This window comes from Eublepharis macularius, chromosome 4 (assembly GCF_028583425.1).
Source record: "Eublepharis macularius isolate TG4126 chromosome 4, MPM_Emac_v1.0, whole genome shotgun sequence".
Lineage (NCBI taxonomy): Eukaryota > Metazoa > Chordata > Lepidosauria > Squamata > Eublepharidae > Eublepharis > Eublepharis macularius.
This window is the reverse complement of record NC_072793.1, coordinates 103,806,595-103,820,985: the sequence shown is the minus strand read 5'-3', so window position 1 is coordinate 103,820,985 and position 14,391 is coordinate 103,806,595. Positions and strand designations below refer to the sequence as shown.

General features: G+C 43.7%; 1 protein-coding gene across 3 annotated transcripts in view; it reads right to left on the bottom strand.

The window, feature by feature from the left end:
* The window catches only part of STAB1 (stabilin 1), a 154,092-nt gene that overhangs the window by 80,591 nt on the left and 59,110 nt on the right, over positions 1-14,391 (bottom strand). For all 3 annotated transcript variants that reach the window (XM_054976233.1, XM_054976232.1, XM_054976231.1), the window contains exons 17-24: positions 12,408-12,488; positions 11,933-12,091; positions 9,303-9,365; positions 7,631-7,732; positions 5,977-6,063; positions 5,016-5,127; positions 1,732-1,915; positions 351-444 (exon numbers count right to left, since the gene is read on the bottom strand). In XM_054976233.1, coding sequence (XP_054832208.1) covers positions 351-444; positions 1,732-1,915; positions 5,016-5,127; positions 5,977-6,063; positions 7,631-7,732; positions 9,303-9,365; positions 11,933-12,091; positions 12,408-12,488 — 882 coding nt within the window. The remainder of the gene's footprint in view (positions 1-350; positions 445-1,731; positions 1,916-5,015; positions 5,128-5,976; positions 6,064-7,630; positions 7,733-9,302; positions 9,366-11,932; positions 12,092-12,407; positions 12,489-14,391) is intronic.

Below are 14,391 nucleotides of genomic sequence, written 5' to 3'. Positions count from 1 at the left end.
GCACAAATTAAGTAATAGTTACAATAAAGATGATCAAAACTGAACAAGGGAAGGAAACTTTGACATATGTAGAGACAGTAGTGTGTATAAACAACAGAGGTGGAAGTTGTGCTTGGTGGGAGATGTAGTCTAATAGGGCAGGGAACAGGAAGTAGAAGGGAGATGATTTGCCCTGGGTCTAGTTTGTCTTACTGAATGATACATTAGTTGTAATGCCTGCTTAACATATACAATAGACCTAGCTTGGAACTTAAATTGAACTCAGCTGTTTGAGACAAACATTTCCAGCAAGTTAAAAATGAAACAAAACTAAAATATATCAATAGCCAAAGCATCTTTTACCCACATACATTTTCTGAACAGCCTCCCTGTTCTGGTTTTCTGCAGATATCTATAGGCTGGCAGGAAAACCCATCCCCTTCATAACCATCAAGGCAGATGCACCTTGGAGAAAAGCAGAGGGAACTGTTAATTCACATAGCACAACTGATCCCTAGACATCAGAAATCATTTTTCCAGGAGGAACCTAGCAGGGAACAGGCCTCCCCGATGCACTTCTGGAGCTGGCATGATGATGTCACTGATGTCAAAGCGCCACCCCAAACGCGTTCCTGCACTCTGCAGTGAGCCGATTTGGGGCCGATTTGGGCCCCAAACAGGGCCTGTTGTTGCATGTGAAGCACATGGACCCTCCCCCGCCTTGCTTAATGATGTCACTTCCTAGCAGGATGCCAGGAAGACGAGAAAGGTAAGTGCCAGGTCCCCCTAATGTCATCATGTCACTGCTACCAGCCTGCTGGAGCCACTCTGATTTTGGTTTTAGTCCAAATATCAGGGCTTCACCCAGCTATATGATGATATCACTTCTTGGTGTACAAGAAGTGATGTCAGTATGCTGCAAGCAAGTGCCCCCAGTAGCAGTTATGTCCTTTCTATTTCCTGCTATTTCTCCCCCCTCCCCCATGAGCTGGCTGATCAGTGGTGTTGGGGTGTTGGGGGGGCAGGGGAGTCCCCACCACCAACAGGGGGCTGGCAACCCTACCACCCTCCCCAGGCTCCACCCACAAATCTCCTGGAATTTCCCAAGCCATAGTTGGCAGCCCTGCTTGGTATGGTAGTGATGTGATAAATGTTTGCAGTGCTTTGTCATTCAGTTTCAGCAAACAACATGCAGATGAATGACAGGAAACTTTCATTCTGACAACAATCATTTTACCATCTCCTTTTAATCTCTCCATTTTATTTAGAGACAAAAATGTATACAAACCACCTTGGGAACAAATTGCTGAAGGGCATGGTAAAATGTTTAAAAATAAGCGGCAATTGACCGTGGAGCCTCCACCCCTCCCCCAGCTCTCCCTCACTCAAAAGATATTCACACAATAGCTGTGTGCCTTTCTTGAACACATGGGAAAAGAATAATAATACCGAATATGCAGTGTGTGCTGCTTTGGCACACCTCTTTTTCTTGCCCTTGTAAAACTGCTTTACATGTGTGTGTGTGTGGGGGGGGAGACAATGTTTTCTCTGCACCTGTTCAGTAAGTATTCCCAACAAAACAAATGCTCCCTTTAAGTAAGAGAAGAGGAATGAGTGAGCATGCACATGAATTTTCCAAGTGGTGAAACTAAAGGATGCATATCCACCTTGTAGCTCAAAAATTGGGGTTAGGGCTGTAATTCCCATTAGCAACATCCACAGAAACACCACCAGCAATGCAAAAACAGCTACCTTGCAGTGTCATTCAAGCTACAGACAGCATTCCGATGGCAGGTTAGAGAGTCACCAGCAGCCCCACAGTTGTTAGAGCGCCTGTTACAAAATTCCCCAGTGTATCCAGCTTTGCATGACCCGAGCTGGCACACTCCCTTGCTTCCTGGTCTATTATCACAGATCCCATGGACACAGCCACAATCTATCAAATGGACAGAGAAGAAACTTTTAAGCTCAGCTGTCACAATAGCAACAGCTATACTTCCATATTTCTATAGCAAATCTTAAATAAAAGACGGTGTCCTCAAATGCACCTCCACCCAAAAGGACCCTGTCAACCAAATGGGGGTATTGCTCTGGAGAGAAAGTCATTATCCTGACAGCTGTTTGAATTGGTGCCCTTTGCAACTGGAGCAGTTAGGGCAGCAATAAATCTACTAGGGAATTTGTATTTCTAATTGTTTTTATTATTTATGTATTTATTTATATTATTTTTAGTCCACCTTTCTAATGGAGACTCAAGGTGGATTAGACAGTGTGAATCACTACAGTCAATTTCAAAGACATTTCAATAAGCAATGTATTAGGTATTTCAAAAATAGTGGGAAAAGGGAATGTTTATTGACATGTTGCCATATAGCACAATTGTTTATTGTTGAATGGCACCTCAGAGAAAGATGCACAGAGACAAGACAAGCCCCCTACCACCACCCAAGAAATACACAAACACATCAGTCTGAGTTCAAACAAAACATCACTGATCAGCTGAGTGGTACATTAGGTAAATCTGCTTTGGCATTTAGCACTTCCTTCCCTGTAGCTTTATAGTGATTTCCCAAGCAGCCTTCCTCCTGCTGGGGAACCAGTACAAAAATGAGGCATGATCTTTGCAGATTTTGCTAAACTAAACTAAAAGATTACTGAGAGCATTACTTGCAATTAGACATGGGCACGATCTGAATTATGATTTCAAAAAAACCCCGATTTTGGCGTTTGCGCCATCGTGACTCAGCTAATTGGTTCTGTCCATGGCAATCGATCCAGCAGTTGGGGGTTTGCTTGTTCCGGACTTGATCGGATATATCAGTTTCTGTTTGGAATTGCAGACACTCTGGCGCCAGTAATTTATTCCCGGAGCAACGGAGCCAGGGAAATGAGCTGTGTTTGCCCTCCTTCTGTTGCCCTCGAAACACGAATGGAAGCCCAGCTTTCCTTGATTAGCAGGCTTCCTTCCAACCATGGAGCAGCAACCCAGGGGAGGGAGGGGGAAGGGGGTGTTCTGAAGCCATGGGCACAAAGGAAAGGCAAAAGGCAGCGTGGGAGGCTGGGAGGCCGCCCGCGCCATTCGTCTTTCCCCAGGACAAGGGGCGTGCAGGCAAGCCGGCCGCCCCTTGTCCTGGGGAAAGGCATAACGCAGGGCGGGAGGCTGGGAGGCCACCTGCACCGTTTGCCTTTCCCCAGGACAAGGGGCGCATGGGCAAGCCAGCCGCCCCTTGTCTTGCAGGGCAGGTGAACGGCGCGGGCAGCCACCGAGCCACTTGCGCTGCCGCCAGCTCCGCAGCGCACCAGGACAGCCGGCTTGCTGCGTGGGCGGGGGGCGACCCTGGAGCGCGCGCGTGCGCGCAAGAGCCTGACTACAGTTGCCCTGGGCGCTGGCAACAGTAGATCCGGCCCTGGGAATGTCCTCTCCCTGAGGGGAGGCGGTTCGTTGCTGGGTTAAAAACTCCCCCCCCTCTACTCTAAGTGTGTGTGTGTGAATGTCCCCTCCCTCCCTGAAGGGAGGCGGCTCATTGCCGCCTCCCCCTGCCCGCCGGGCCTGGCGGCCGCTGCCACCAACCACCGTTCCTATATCGCTAGAAACAGCAGGGCGCCCTCCCGCTTTGGCCTTCCCGATTCCGTATCGGAAATGGGACTTGATCGGTTAGAATCGGTGGCCTGGGTTCGGCAGTGGCCCGGATCCACGAACGGCTTAATCGGTATTTTTTTTTGGATCGTGCCCATCTCTACTTGCAATTCAAAAACAGGAATGGGTAGACTCTGCAGCCAATGGAAACAAGTTGTCAATGATGGGGAAAGAAGGAGCCAATCAATGACAAGGTATATGAGCCAGAGGGAAAAAAAGATAGCTGTGGGCATTTCTTATGGTCCTGGCATCCTGATATATTGCTACAACTCACACACACAAAAGGAGTTGTGTGTAAGGAAAGCTGCAAACAGAAACGGGGGCAGTGCATAGTTAAACTTGTTGTGTGGATCCCCTATTTCCAATGGGCCACATCGAGAGTCACATCAGAAACCAGGAAAACACAAACAAAGCACTGCAGTTCAGATGATGTAATATTTTAGCAAACTGGAACACATCAGTAAACATTTTATCCCTTGCAGTTAGGTTACCAATCTTAAAATGGGGCCTGGTTTTCCAGACTACAGAGATCAATTACCCTGGAGGAAATGGCAGTTTTGGAGAATAGACTCTATGGTATACTATAGAATCTAGGTGAAATGGAAATCCTATAATAGCTGGCTACAGAATGGGTGTTCTAGGACTTCTGCTTCTTCAATGATAGACCATAGAGATTCTAAAGTATCCTACAGAGAATGGAGAAACTAATTGATTGCCTGTAAATAAAGTGAGAAGCCAGCTGGTTTCTGAGAAAAGGATGAGACTGCTGTTGGCTAGCATGCTCTTATGGGTCTTCAGAATAGATTTTTTTTGTCTTAACACTGAGAAAAACCTTAAGAGGATTTTGAGAGGGATTTTTAAGGCTGAGTGGAACTTAACTAAATACTAGCCAGTTCTACCAGCACAAATATTTAGGATCAAAGGATTAGTATGTCATACCAAACACATGCATAGTGAAGTCTACACGTGATGTGGTGGGAGGAAAGGCAGATGGGATTTATATGGGGCAGGAAATTTAAATTTAAAAATTTAATGTTGGTGAGAGAAAGTAATGTCACAGAAAGGGGAGGAGTTGGAGAAGTTCATCTTTGAGCTGGATATGACAGGATGTGCCATCATAGGTCATGATATCACATCCCTACTGAGCTTCCTCCTTTTCCCAATCTGTGCCCTCTCTGGGCACGGCCCTCAAATTCCCCTAAACTTTTCATGCTAGATTTGGCAACCCTGAATTTGAAAGAACTCATATTTCTAAAAAACTGTCCTAACATTAGCCTATTGTTATTCTTAAGCAACATTTCCTCACAATCATCTTTAGTCTCCTCATCATGGATTCACCCTGCCTTTGGTTTCCTGTCACACATTAGAGTTGCTTTCCTGCAGGTTATAAGTCACAGACCTTCATCACAATTCTCCCCATGCTTGTTTGGGTTTGAACAGATGTGGCAAGCAATTCCTTTGAAACCCTCAAAGCAACGGCACTGACCATTCCCTCGAATCCCATCTATACACTGAAGAGGAAAAACAAAATTCAACATCATAAAGGGGAAAATAAGTACCAAAACAAAAGGCTTTAACAGAAGGACAATTTGGAACAATTTGAGCTAAGGCCAGGACCTAGAGTTGACAACCTCTAGGTGGGGCTTGGAGATCTGGAATTCAACTCATTTCCAGAATACAGAGATCAGTTCCCCAGGAGAAAACGGCTTCTTTGGAGCATGAATTCTATGGCATTATACCCTACTAAGGTTCCTCCCCTCCCTAAACCCTGACCTCCCCAGATGCCACCCTCAAATCTTCAGGAATTTCCCAACCGGGAGTTGGCAACCCTATCCAGAATGGTACCAACTATTCAACTACCTTAGTCTGAAATCATAAGAACCAAAGGCTCATCTAGTCCAGCATTCTGTTTGACACAGTGGTCAGCCACATACCTCAGGACGCCTTCAAGCAGGGGATGAATGCAAAAAGTAGAAGAAAGGCCATTCCAAGTCAGGATACTGATCTAGCATGGATGCATCTATCGCTATATAATTCCTATGTTTCTGGAGATTTTCATGCAATGTTTTCCTTTCTACATTAGTAATGCAACTATAAATGCTTAAGCCTTCCCATGCTTAAGCAATTCAGGCGTATGTTTGTTTCAAATCTAGGCACGACTTTTGTGCTTTATTGGCCTTTGCAAAGTTCAGTATATGTGAACTTCATTTTCTTGTGGGAATCCCTGACCCTGCTGGTTAACACAAAGGTACAAGGTCATCAAGGCATAGTTTTAAAGCATAAGCCACTTTGAAATGTAATATTCAATGCCATCAAAAGTTTTCCAAACTGTACAGGAAATCACCATCACCATCACTTACACTTCCTTTTCCATAGCAAGGATTGGTAAATCCACCAGGGCAAGCAGTGCAATCTGGACCAAAGAATCCTTTGCAGCATTCAGTAATCTATAAACACATAAATTACATCTTTCAGAAGAAGTATTAAGCCTATATGTTGAAACAAACTACCTGTTTTACATATGGGCTCCATCTCTTAACCCCTTATTTCATTTTTACATCATAGATCTTTGTGCTCTTTTTAATTTGTTGATGAACTGTTACTTTGTCTTATCTAAGGAGGTAAAGTAGAATATGCATATGTTAAATCAGCTATCTCCAATGTGGTGCCCTTGGGCACCATGGCGCCCGCCAGTGTCTTTCCTGGTGTCCACCAAGTGTTTTTAGAAAGTGGGTGTGGCCAGGTATGACACTTGCACAAGATGGCTTCTGATTGGCCACTGAAGAGCCAATTGGCTGGATAGATTAAAATAACATTGTTTCAGTGGCAAATACCACTAGTGTTGATTTCTTTCTTTCCCACTCCTCTTTCCCAGTGTATTTTTTAAATCACCCCCTTCTGCCCTCTTCTTGGACTTTGTTCCTGTGTGTAGGTCCACATCTTGTTGCAGCCATTTTGTGGTTGGCCGTGCCACCTGTGTCAGCCTTTTTGTGTTTGCATCACCCCCTTTATGTCAGAATTCCAAAGGCGCTCAAAGGCTCAAAAAGTTTGGGGACCCCGTGTTAAATAATTTTCAAAAGATAACTAATTATTTTCATGTAAAAGAGATTTTTTTAAAAAATAAGCTTGTTTGTCAATTCAGAGATCTACGTTCATTGTGTTTTTTCCTATTAAATGGTTCATTGAAGAAGGGAAATCTTTGTGTCACTTCAGGGAACACAGTTTACCACTGGAGAACAGTGAGCAAGACATGCATCCTCAAATCAACCTGTGGCACTCTTTAAAGAATTCTTGTAGAATAATGATGTGCCTGGCAAAACACATGGTAGGCTTTCTGACAATTTCATAGAGATTTTCTTGTAATGTTACCAGCTTTTTTCTTTGTCATATTTTATTACTAGTAAATCACTCCTCAATCCTCATCTTTCTTTTAGGTGCTTGGCACCATCTAAACAGGTTCACCTTTCATCTTTAAGAATTATCAGAACATAATGGAAATGCATTTCACACCCAGGTTCACTGCATCACTTTCACCACTATCCCAAACTAAAAACAGATGACCTAAATTATAGAAAGAGGAGCTGAATTACACAGCAGAAGATCTTCCTCAGAGTTGGACTACTTGTAATTTTTGGCATGGGGACTGGTATCTATATGGCTAATGTCCCACCTGCTTATTTACAAGCCATATCAATGGTGGCTAGTGCTACCCTGAAGCGCAGGAAAACCAACAATGGTTCTGGAAATGATGGTCTCTAACAAATAGTATGCCTTAAGATGTGAGAGTGGAAAATTTGCCCCAGGGATGCTGGGCCCCCTAGCAAATGCAATGACAAATCTTACACATTTAAGGTAAATATGATAGACACTCCTAGTGAGAGGCTTGTTAAACTGCTAAACCAAGAGCATATTTCATAAGAAGGTGGAAGGAGAAGGTTTGGGAGGTTGGGGGATGTAATTAAAAAAACATGTTACTAAATATTTTAGAGCCTTTACTCTGCAATTTGTATTTACCATAACAGTTTGGTTGCAGTATCTGCTACAACCTTTCTTCAGAACGTTCAAGCCAGAAGGATCCTGGATATAAACACATTCTCTGGGGAAGATCCCATGTTCCTTTGGAAACAGAGTGGATTATGAGTATTTTCCGTGTATTTCTATAACATCTTGCCAGCCAGAGGAAGGTCATTGGGGATTCAAGCTGAACTAGGCTATTCTGCATGCCTGTCAGCAAAAACCACAAAAAAGTTTCCTCTCCTGACAGCCATTATGGATCATGCTTTTCAATAGAGTCTGCAGGTTCACATCATGATAAGGCAGAACAATGGGAAAAGAACAAACTGTGTTGCAAACAAGTTTCTTTGGTAAGGAGCCAGCGCATCACTCAATAGTGATCCCTTCCACCAAGAGAAAGGGAGGAAGAAAGGACAATACACAATCAGCTCAAATGAGTCCTGGTGAATGGCCATGAATGTGCTCCATTGTGGTCAATTACCTAGAATAACCCAGTGCACTGAGAGTGCTACTAAACAGCCGTAAGTTCAACTGCGCGCACACACAATATGCTGCCTACATTTCTGAATATATAACTTAAGAAAATTATTTTTTCTGACCAGCTCATTCCTTTTAAAAAGAAAAAGAAAAAATAAGACAAACAGGGCACCAATCAATAAGTATGTAGGGCTGCTACTAGTGGTTTGAGACACGTGACACAGAGGACACTCAGCCAATCACTACTCACAATGTTCCACTGGATGGTGCTTTGCAGAAACAATTGTTTAGAAAAGACAGATATCTTTGCTCCTGCCACTGCTACAGCAGTCTCTTAAAAACACTGTAAAAGGTCATCATTGGCACCTGCACTCTGGTCATTTACCCGTCTATTTCACCCTTGTAATCCTTCCTAAGAACAAGCTGCAGTTTTAAAACAGGGGAGACCCTTGGAAGGCACCATGTCAATCATTTTAGCCAGATTGCAGTTCTACCAGTTAATACAGCAACTGGAGAAGCAAGTAAGATTAAGGTGGGGGGAAATTCAGAGTTATGAAATGCAAAATCTACTAGAAAGCAAGACCTGTATCGATTTCAACAAAGCAAAAACAACTTCAGACATTTAGGTATGCTTTCAGTAATTTTTACTCAATCCACTCTATCATGGCTATAAGATTCTGCTGAACCTGTCAGATATACTATGTACTAGTCATCCTGCTACAACATTTCATGGCCCTAATTGTGTCCCATTTGTACCAGAATGTTGTTGGCACAAATCATCCCCAATGCAAAAGACAACCCAAAACTACAGATAGTTGGTAGTGCCAAGTTCTACATTGTGAAAAAGTTTGCTGGGCCTAGCTTTTTTGTTGCTGTTAAATGTTTGTTAAAACTTCTACAACCCTCCTACCATTGGTTTCACATACCAGAGGCCTTACTGAATTTATTAGGATCTGACATCTTTAGAAGGATGAACCTGTAAGCATGACACACATGGACAGATGCTGTGAGAGACATCATGGCACAAAGATCTCCTCATAACACGCCAACAGTGGAATTTTATGCATAATTGCTCCAGTCTAACTCTGCATAGGATTGCACTGTAAACGTACAGCATTTTCAAAGAGGCAAGAACCTTATGGAGAGTCTCTTAGCATCACCACCATTATTCTAAACAAACATAAAAATTATTTACCATAAGTGTGCTTTGTGGTGGGCAAACACTTGTATTAAGGGCATCACAATCAACACAAGATCCCTGCAATAAAAAACAAGATTAGGAAACCTTTATTTACTGTGTTATGGAATACACACAAGTTCATACTTGGCTTTACAGATAATGGCTAAAGTAGAGATACTATATGCACTGTCAAAACTATTGCTCATTGACTTATACACTTCCCATAATCGTAAAGCAGGCAGATATAACAGTCAGGGACACTTGACCAGGTCAGTACACTAGTGAGCGCCTGGAGGTTAAACATTTGTGCAGCACATGCATATGCAAACCCAGGAAGGGTGGGGGAACTGTCACCAGGAGATCAGGATTAAGTACACCCTTCTATTTATCACTTTTATAATGTAAATCATCTGACATCCCTGCCACTTTGCAGCAGAAAAGTGGCAGCTGGGATCCCCAGTCTTTATATTTGCCATTGAAAGTACTGAATATATAGTTTCCGCTTTAAAGTCCCAGAACTGTTTTTATTCAGACCCCATGCTCTAAGTCCACATTTTACTACCTGTGGGTTGTGAAGCCTGAGAAAGTAAGTCCCTGACTTTTGCAGCATTATGGATTTGTACATGCTGGGGTGTGTGTGTGTAAGTGGGTCACCATACCAAGTACATTTGGACTTGTGGGTCACCTTACCAAAAAGGCTGGGAAACACTGCTCTAGGTAGTTCCTCCAAATGACTTTACAATGAAGAGGGTGTGACCTTTCCCCAAGTCCACTCAGGGATCTGCCTATATAAGGTACACATCAGGAACAGTGTTCAGTAATGTAAGGTTGGCATGGAAATCAAACATTGTCAAATATTCCATGAAGTAGTCAATGGCATTTTTTCTTCTGTATTTATTTCATTGCCATTGTTCAGAAATGGCAGGAGTGAGGGCAGATTGCCCCATCAGTCTGCAGTAGACATGGGCACAAACCAGGAAAAAAACGAACCATGGGGTTCGTGGTTCATGGGGTTTTCACGAACCATGAACTGGCTTGGAACTGGCCCAGTTATGGACCAGTTCATGGTTCGTGGGGTTTAAATGCCCCTTTCTGGCAGGGAAAGGGGCATTTAATCATTTAAAGGGCCCTTTCCTGCTACTTTCAAGGGGCAGGACCCTTTAAACTATCAGCTGGCAGGCAGGGGAATCCACCCTGCCACCTGCCAGCTGATGGTTTAAAGGGACCTCCCACTTGCAAGGCAGGGCCCTTTAAACAGCCCAAACCTGAGCCCCAGCCCCAGCCCCAACTCCCACAGCTGCCATTTTAGGGGCGGGAGGGCCCTTTTCTGCCTCCTCCACTGCTGCGCACAAGCCTGCGGGGCAGTGGAGGAGGCCTCCACCACCCCAACATCAGATGGAAGGTAAGTGGGGGGCTGGGGCTTGGGAGGGGGTGGGGGTTGGGGGTTGGGCCGTTTAAAGGGACCTGCCACTTGCAAGTCCCTTTATACTATCAGCTGGCAGTAGGCGAGGGGGGATCCCCCCTGCTGTCTGCCAGCTGATAGTTTAAAGGGACCTGCTGCTTGCAAGTGGCAGGAAAAGTTTAAATGGCTGTTTAAACTGGACCTTTAATACGAACCAGTAGTTCAGTTCATGGAAGTTCGTGGAAATGAGCTTCCACGAATCCTGGTTCGCAAACCCCGAACCGGGCTGGTTCGTGGGGTTTTTTTGGTTCGTATTTAGGTTCGTGCCCATCTCTAGTCTACAGCCATCAAGGGTAAATATAGCAGCACAGCAGAAGTTTCTCCTACTGGCTATTTCTGTGGCAATGGCAGGTATTTCTAAATAGGAACACACAAACAGTTATCAGTGCCAAAGTTCACTAAGAGGGAAGAATGGGAATTAAAATGTTCCTGGAGCTGCATCACATGAATGGCTTATATAACATTACCAGCCCATGTCATACAACCAACCCACTTTTAACTTGGCTTTGTAATCCTAGCAGGTTGACGGTGGTGGCTGAGCCAGTGGATGGGTACTAACAGAGTCAATATAACATACTCACAATATATTAATTTTAATGGGAAAAACTTGGCACGAAGAAACAGAAAATTACAATCAGGAAGTAAAATCAAAGCAAGGGTTTTCAAATCAACATGGGGGTGGTGGGGGGCTGTAAAATTTGGTTTCTTCCATCACAGGAGTACAACTGGGGGAAAGGGACACATGCTAAATGTTCTTAAGACTCCTCATGGGGAGGGAAGCTGTCCAGTCCCTATCAAGCATTCATCCCATGCTACTTCACAATCCTTCTATGCTGCTTCATGCCATAAATAGTAGCAAATGTCTTTGAATGTCTGTTTCCCTGCTGAGTAACAATGTCAAAATGGAACACGTCCAGCAGACTTAATTTTCAAATAAATAAAAAGATGCCATTTTAAACTCCAACTGAAAGATCTGCTTGTGCAGCTGTTATGACTGTGGCTGTGGCCTTGCAACTTCTGTGCCTGGATCTGGTCAGTGGGCAGGAACTGGGTCAGCAAGAAGGGCAGACTCGCATAAGGAGGTCTTCTGAGAAACGGAATGGCTTTATAAACCATTGAAGCGTTATAATACCTGAGAAAAGGATACCAAAAGATGGAGAAAGACTGGGGAGACTTGACTTACTGCTACAGCTTTGTACTGCAGTTCATTGCATCTGTGAGGCAGAATGGGGATTATTGATGGAGGGATGAAGACACCATCCAAAGTATGAATTATACCATTTGATGCTAAAATATTCCTTTTGTTTAAAGCAACACCAGAGTCACCCAACAGAATTCTTCCCTGTGGTAAAAGAAACACCATTTCAGAATCAGGTCTATTCTTAGGAGTAAAAAACAAACGAACATGCACATGCACTCAGGCACACGCATACCTATCCAATCACCCCCCCACACACACACACAAATCCAGCTACCTCTTCTACAAAGAAGTTTAAAACATTCACTCATTACTGACCAAATACTTGCATATGAAGATCGTCAGATAATTTTAAATCTGCTTAAACATTTTGGGAATTGACCATAGACGCAGTCAAATATTTATCTAAATTTCCCCTAGTTAATTTCCATTGGTTGGGTGACCAGGTTCAGGCACTTACATCCTTAGTGATATTGATTGTCAGTATCTGATTTGCCATTGTCATAATATGTGGCATCACTGTTAGCCTCTCTACTTTCACCTGGAAAATATAAAGTATATTTTATTTTTATATATTGTTTACCCTGAATCTTGACCCAGCATTCTGCTCCTCTCATTAATTGTATCTTGGGTGAAAGCAAGACAGGAACAAGAAACTGAGAGGACATTTCAAGTCATGTGGGTATGGTTTCCCCATCTGTTCCTTGCCCTTCTAGATTCTGTCCCATTTAAACTCAAGAACATTATTCTTCCTTAATCCTTACCACATTCATTCATTCCTTTGAACAGATATGTTGGTTTTGACTAAGCTTGACATTGTACCACCCCAAAGCTGAAAATTTGGTACACACATAGTTCAAGTCTCGGCAACTACTGAAAACCCTCTGAAAATGGAGCACTCAGAAATCTGTCTGTCATGGGGGGGGGGGGCGCGAAGAAAAGGGATTATAATAGTTACAGCACCTGCATACCACAAGCAAACTGAATTGGTATACTTATGTACAGCCTAAGACATCATTATTAAAAGAAAATTCTAAAAACATCGTATTTGTATATCTCTATCTTGAAACGGGGGCACAGGGTGATTAAGAACATCCAAAATTATTAATGTACAATTGGGGGACCAGCAAGGACTTGCAGGGTAGGGGCATCTCATCTTCCCCTTCCCCACTACTTCCTCTTTCTCATTCCTGAAAGCCCCCATAGCCTCTCCTCTTTTCTTGCCTCCTTCTCTCCTTTCCACTCACCAGCCAGCTTATCTACCACCCTGTCTTCAGCTTTCCCTCCTGTCTTCCTGGAACCCTTTTCATAGGAAAACTACAGCCAGACACACTTGCATAGTGGGGAACCTTCAAAGAATCGCAGAGGGCACCTCATTTCTCCCTGTATCCCTTTCCCCACACTATTTTCTTCTTTTCCTCTTCCTGGCAACTCCCATATCCTCAATTGCCCCTGCTACTTTCCTTCCCAGCCACCTACCTTTTATCTGCCAGCCATAGGCAAAAGGAGGCAGGCCACCTGGAGATTGCCCAAGCAGCCTGTGAAAATAGCTGCTGCCTCAGCCCACACAATGACATCGCTTTAGGTTGCATCAGATGCAATGGCATCATGTCCAAATGCTTCTGGAAATGACATCATCATGTAAGAGTGCATGTGCACTTTGCACATGTGCAAGGGCTGATCAGCCCGCTCACCCACCCGATGGTTCCCACGCAGAACTGGCAATCCTAGGTATATTTCTTATTTATTTATTTCATTTCTATCCCATCTTTTTCCACAATGAGGAACCAAAGCAGCTTATACCATTTTCCTCTCCACCATTTTATCATCATAAACGTGTGAGATAGTTTAGGCTGAGAATGTGTAATTGGCCCAAAATTATTAAAGTACAATTGGGGGACTAGCAAGGACGTGCAGTGAGCTTCCACAGAAGAGTGGGAATTTGAGCCTCCCAGATCCTAGTCTGAAACTTTAACCAGTATACAACACTGCCTTTGATGGGGTGTCTGCTGTTTAACAACAGCAAACAGTCAGTGCTGGGTAAGTCATGCAAGTCATCTGGTTATTGCTTCCAGGCCTGGCCCCAGTTAATCCTCCCTTAAAGGCCAAAACAGCCCTAGAAAATTCCTTGCCCTCCCTCCACTTTTCGTGACAGAATCTAAGGCTTGAAGGCAGGCACATTGTTGTGGTTGCCTAGTAATGGCCACTGAGGACATTCATTTCTTAAAGTTAAAGGTGTTGCTTCTATCATTTGGGGAGGCTAACTCTCCAATGTTTTATTTTTTATATATATTTCAGATTTCTCTACAAACCTGGGGAGTTTTCAAGTTTGTAGAAAAATCCATGAGCTTTGAAATGGTAGTGTATAGTCCAATCGCATCAGATCTCAGAAGCTAAGCAGACTCAGTATTTGGATGGGGGACCACCAAGGAGGTCTTCAGAGG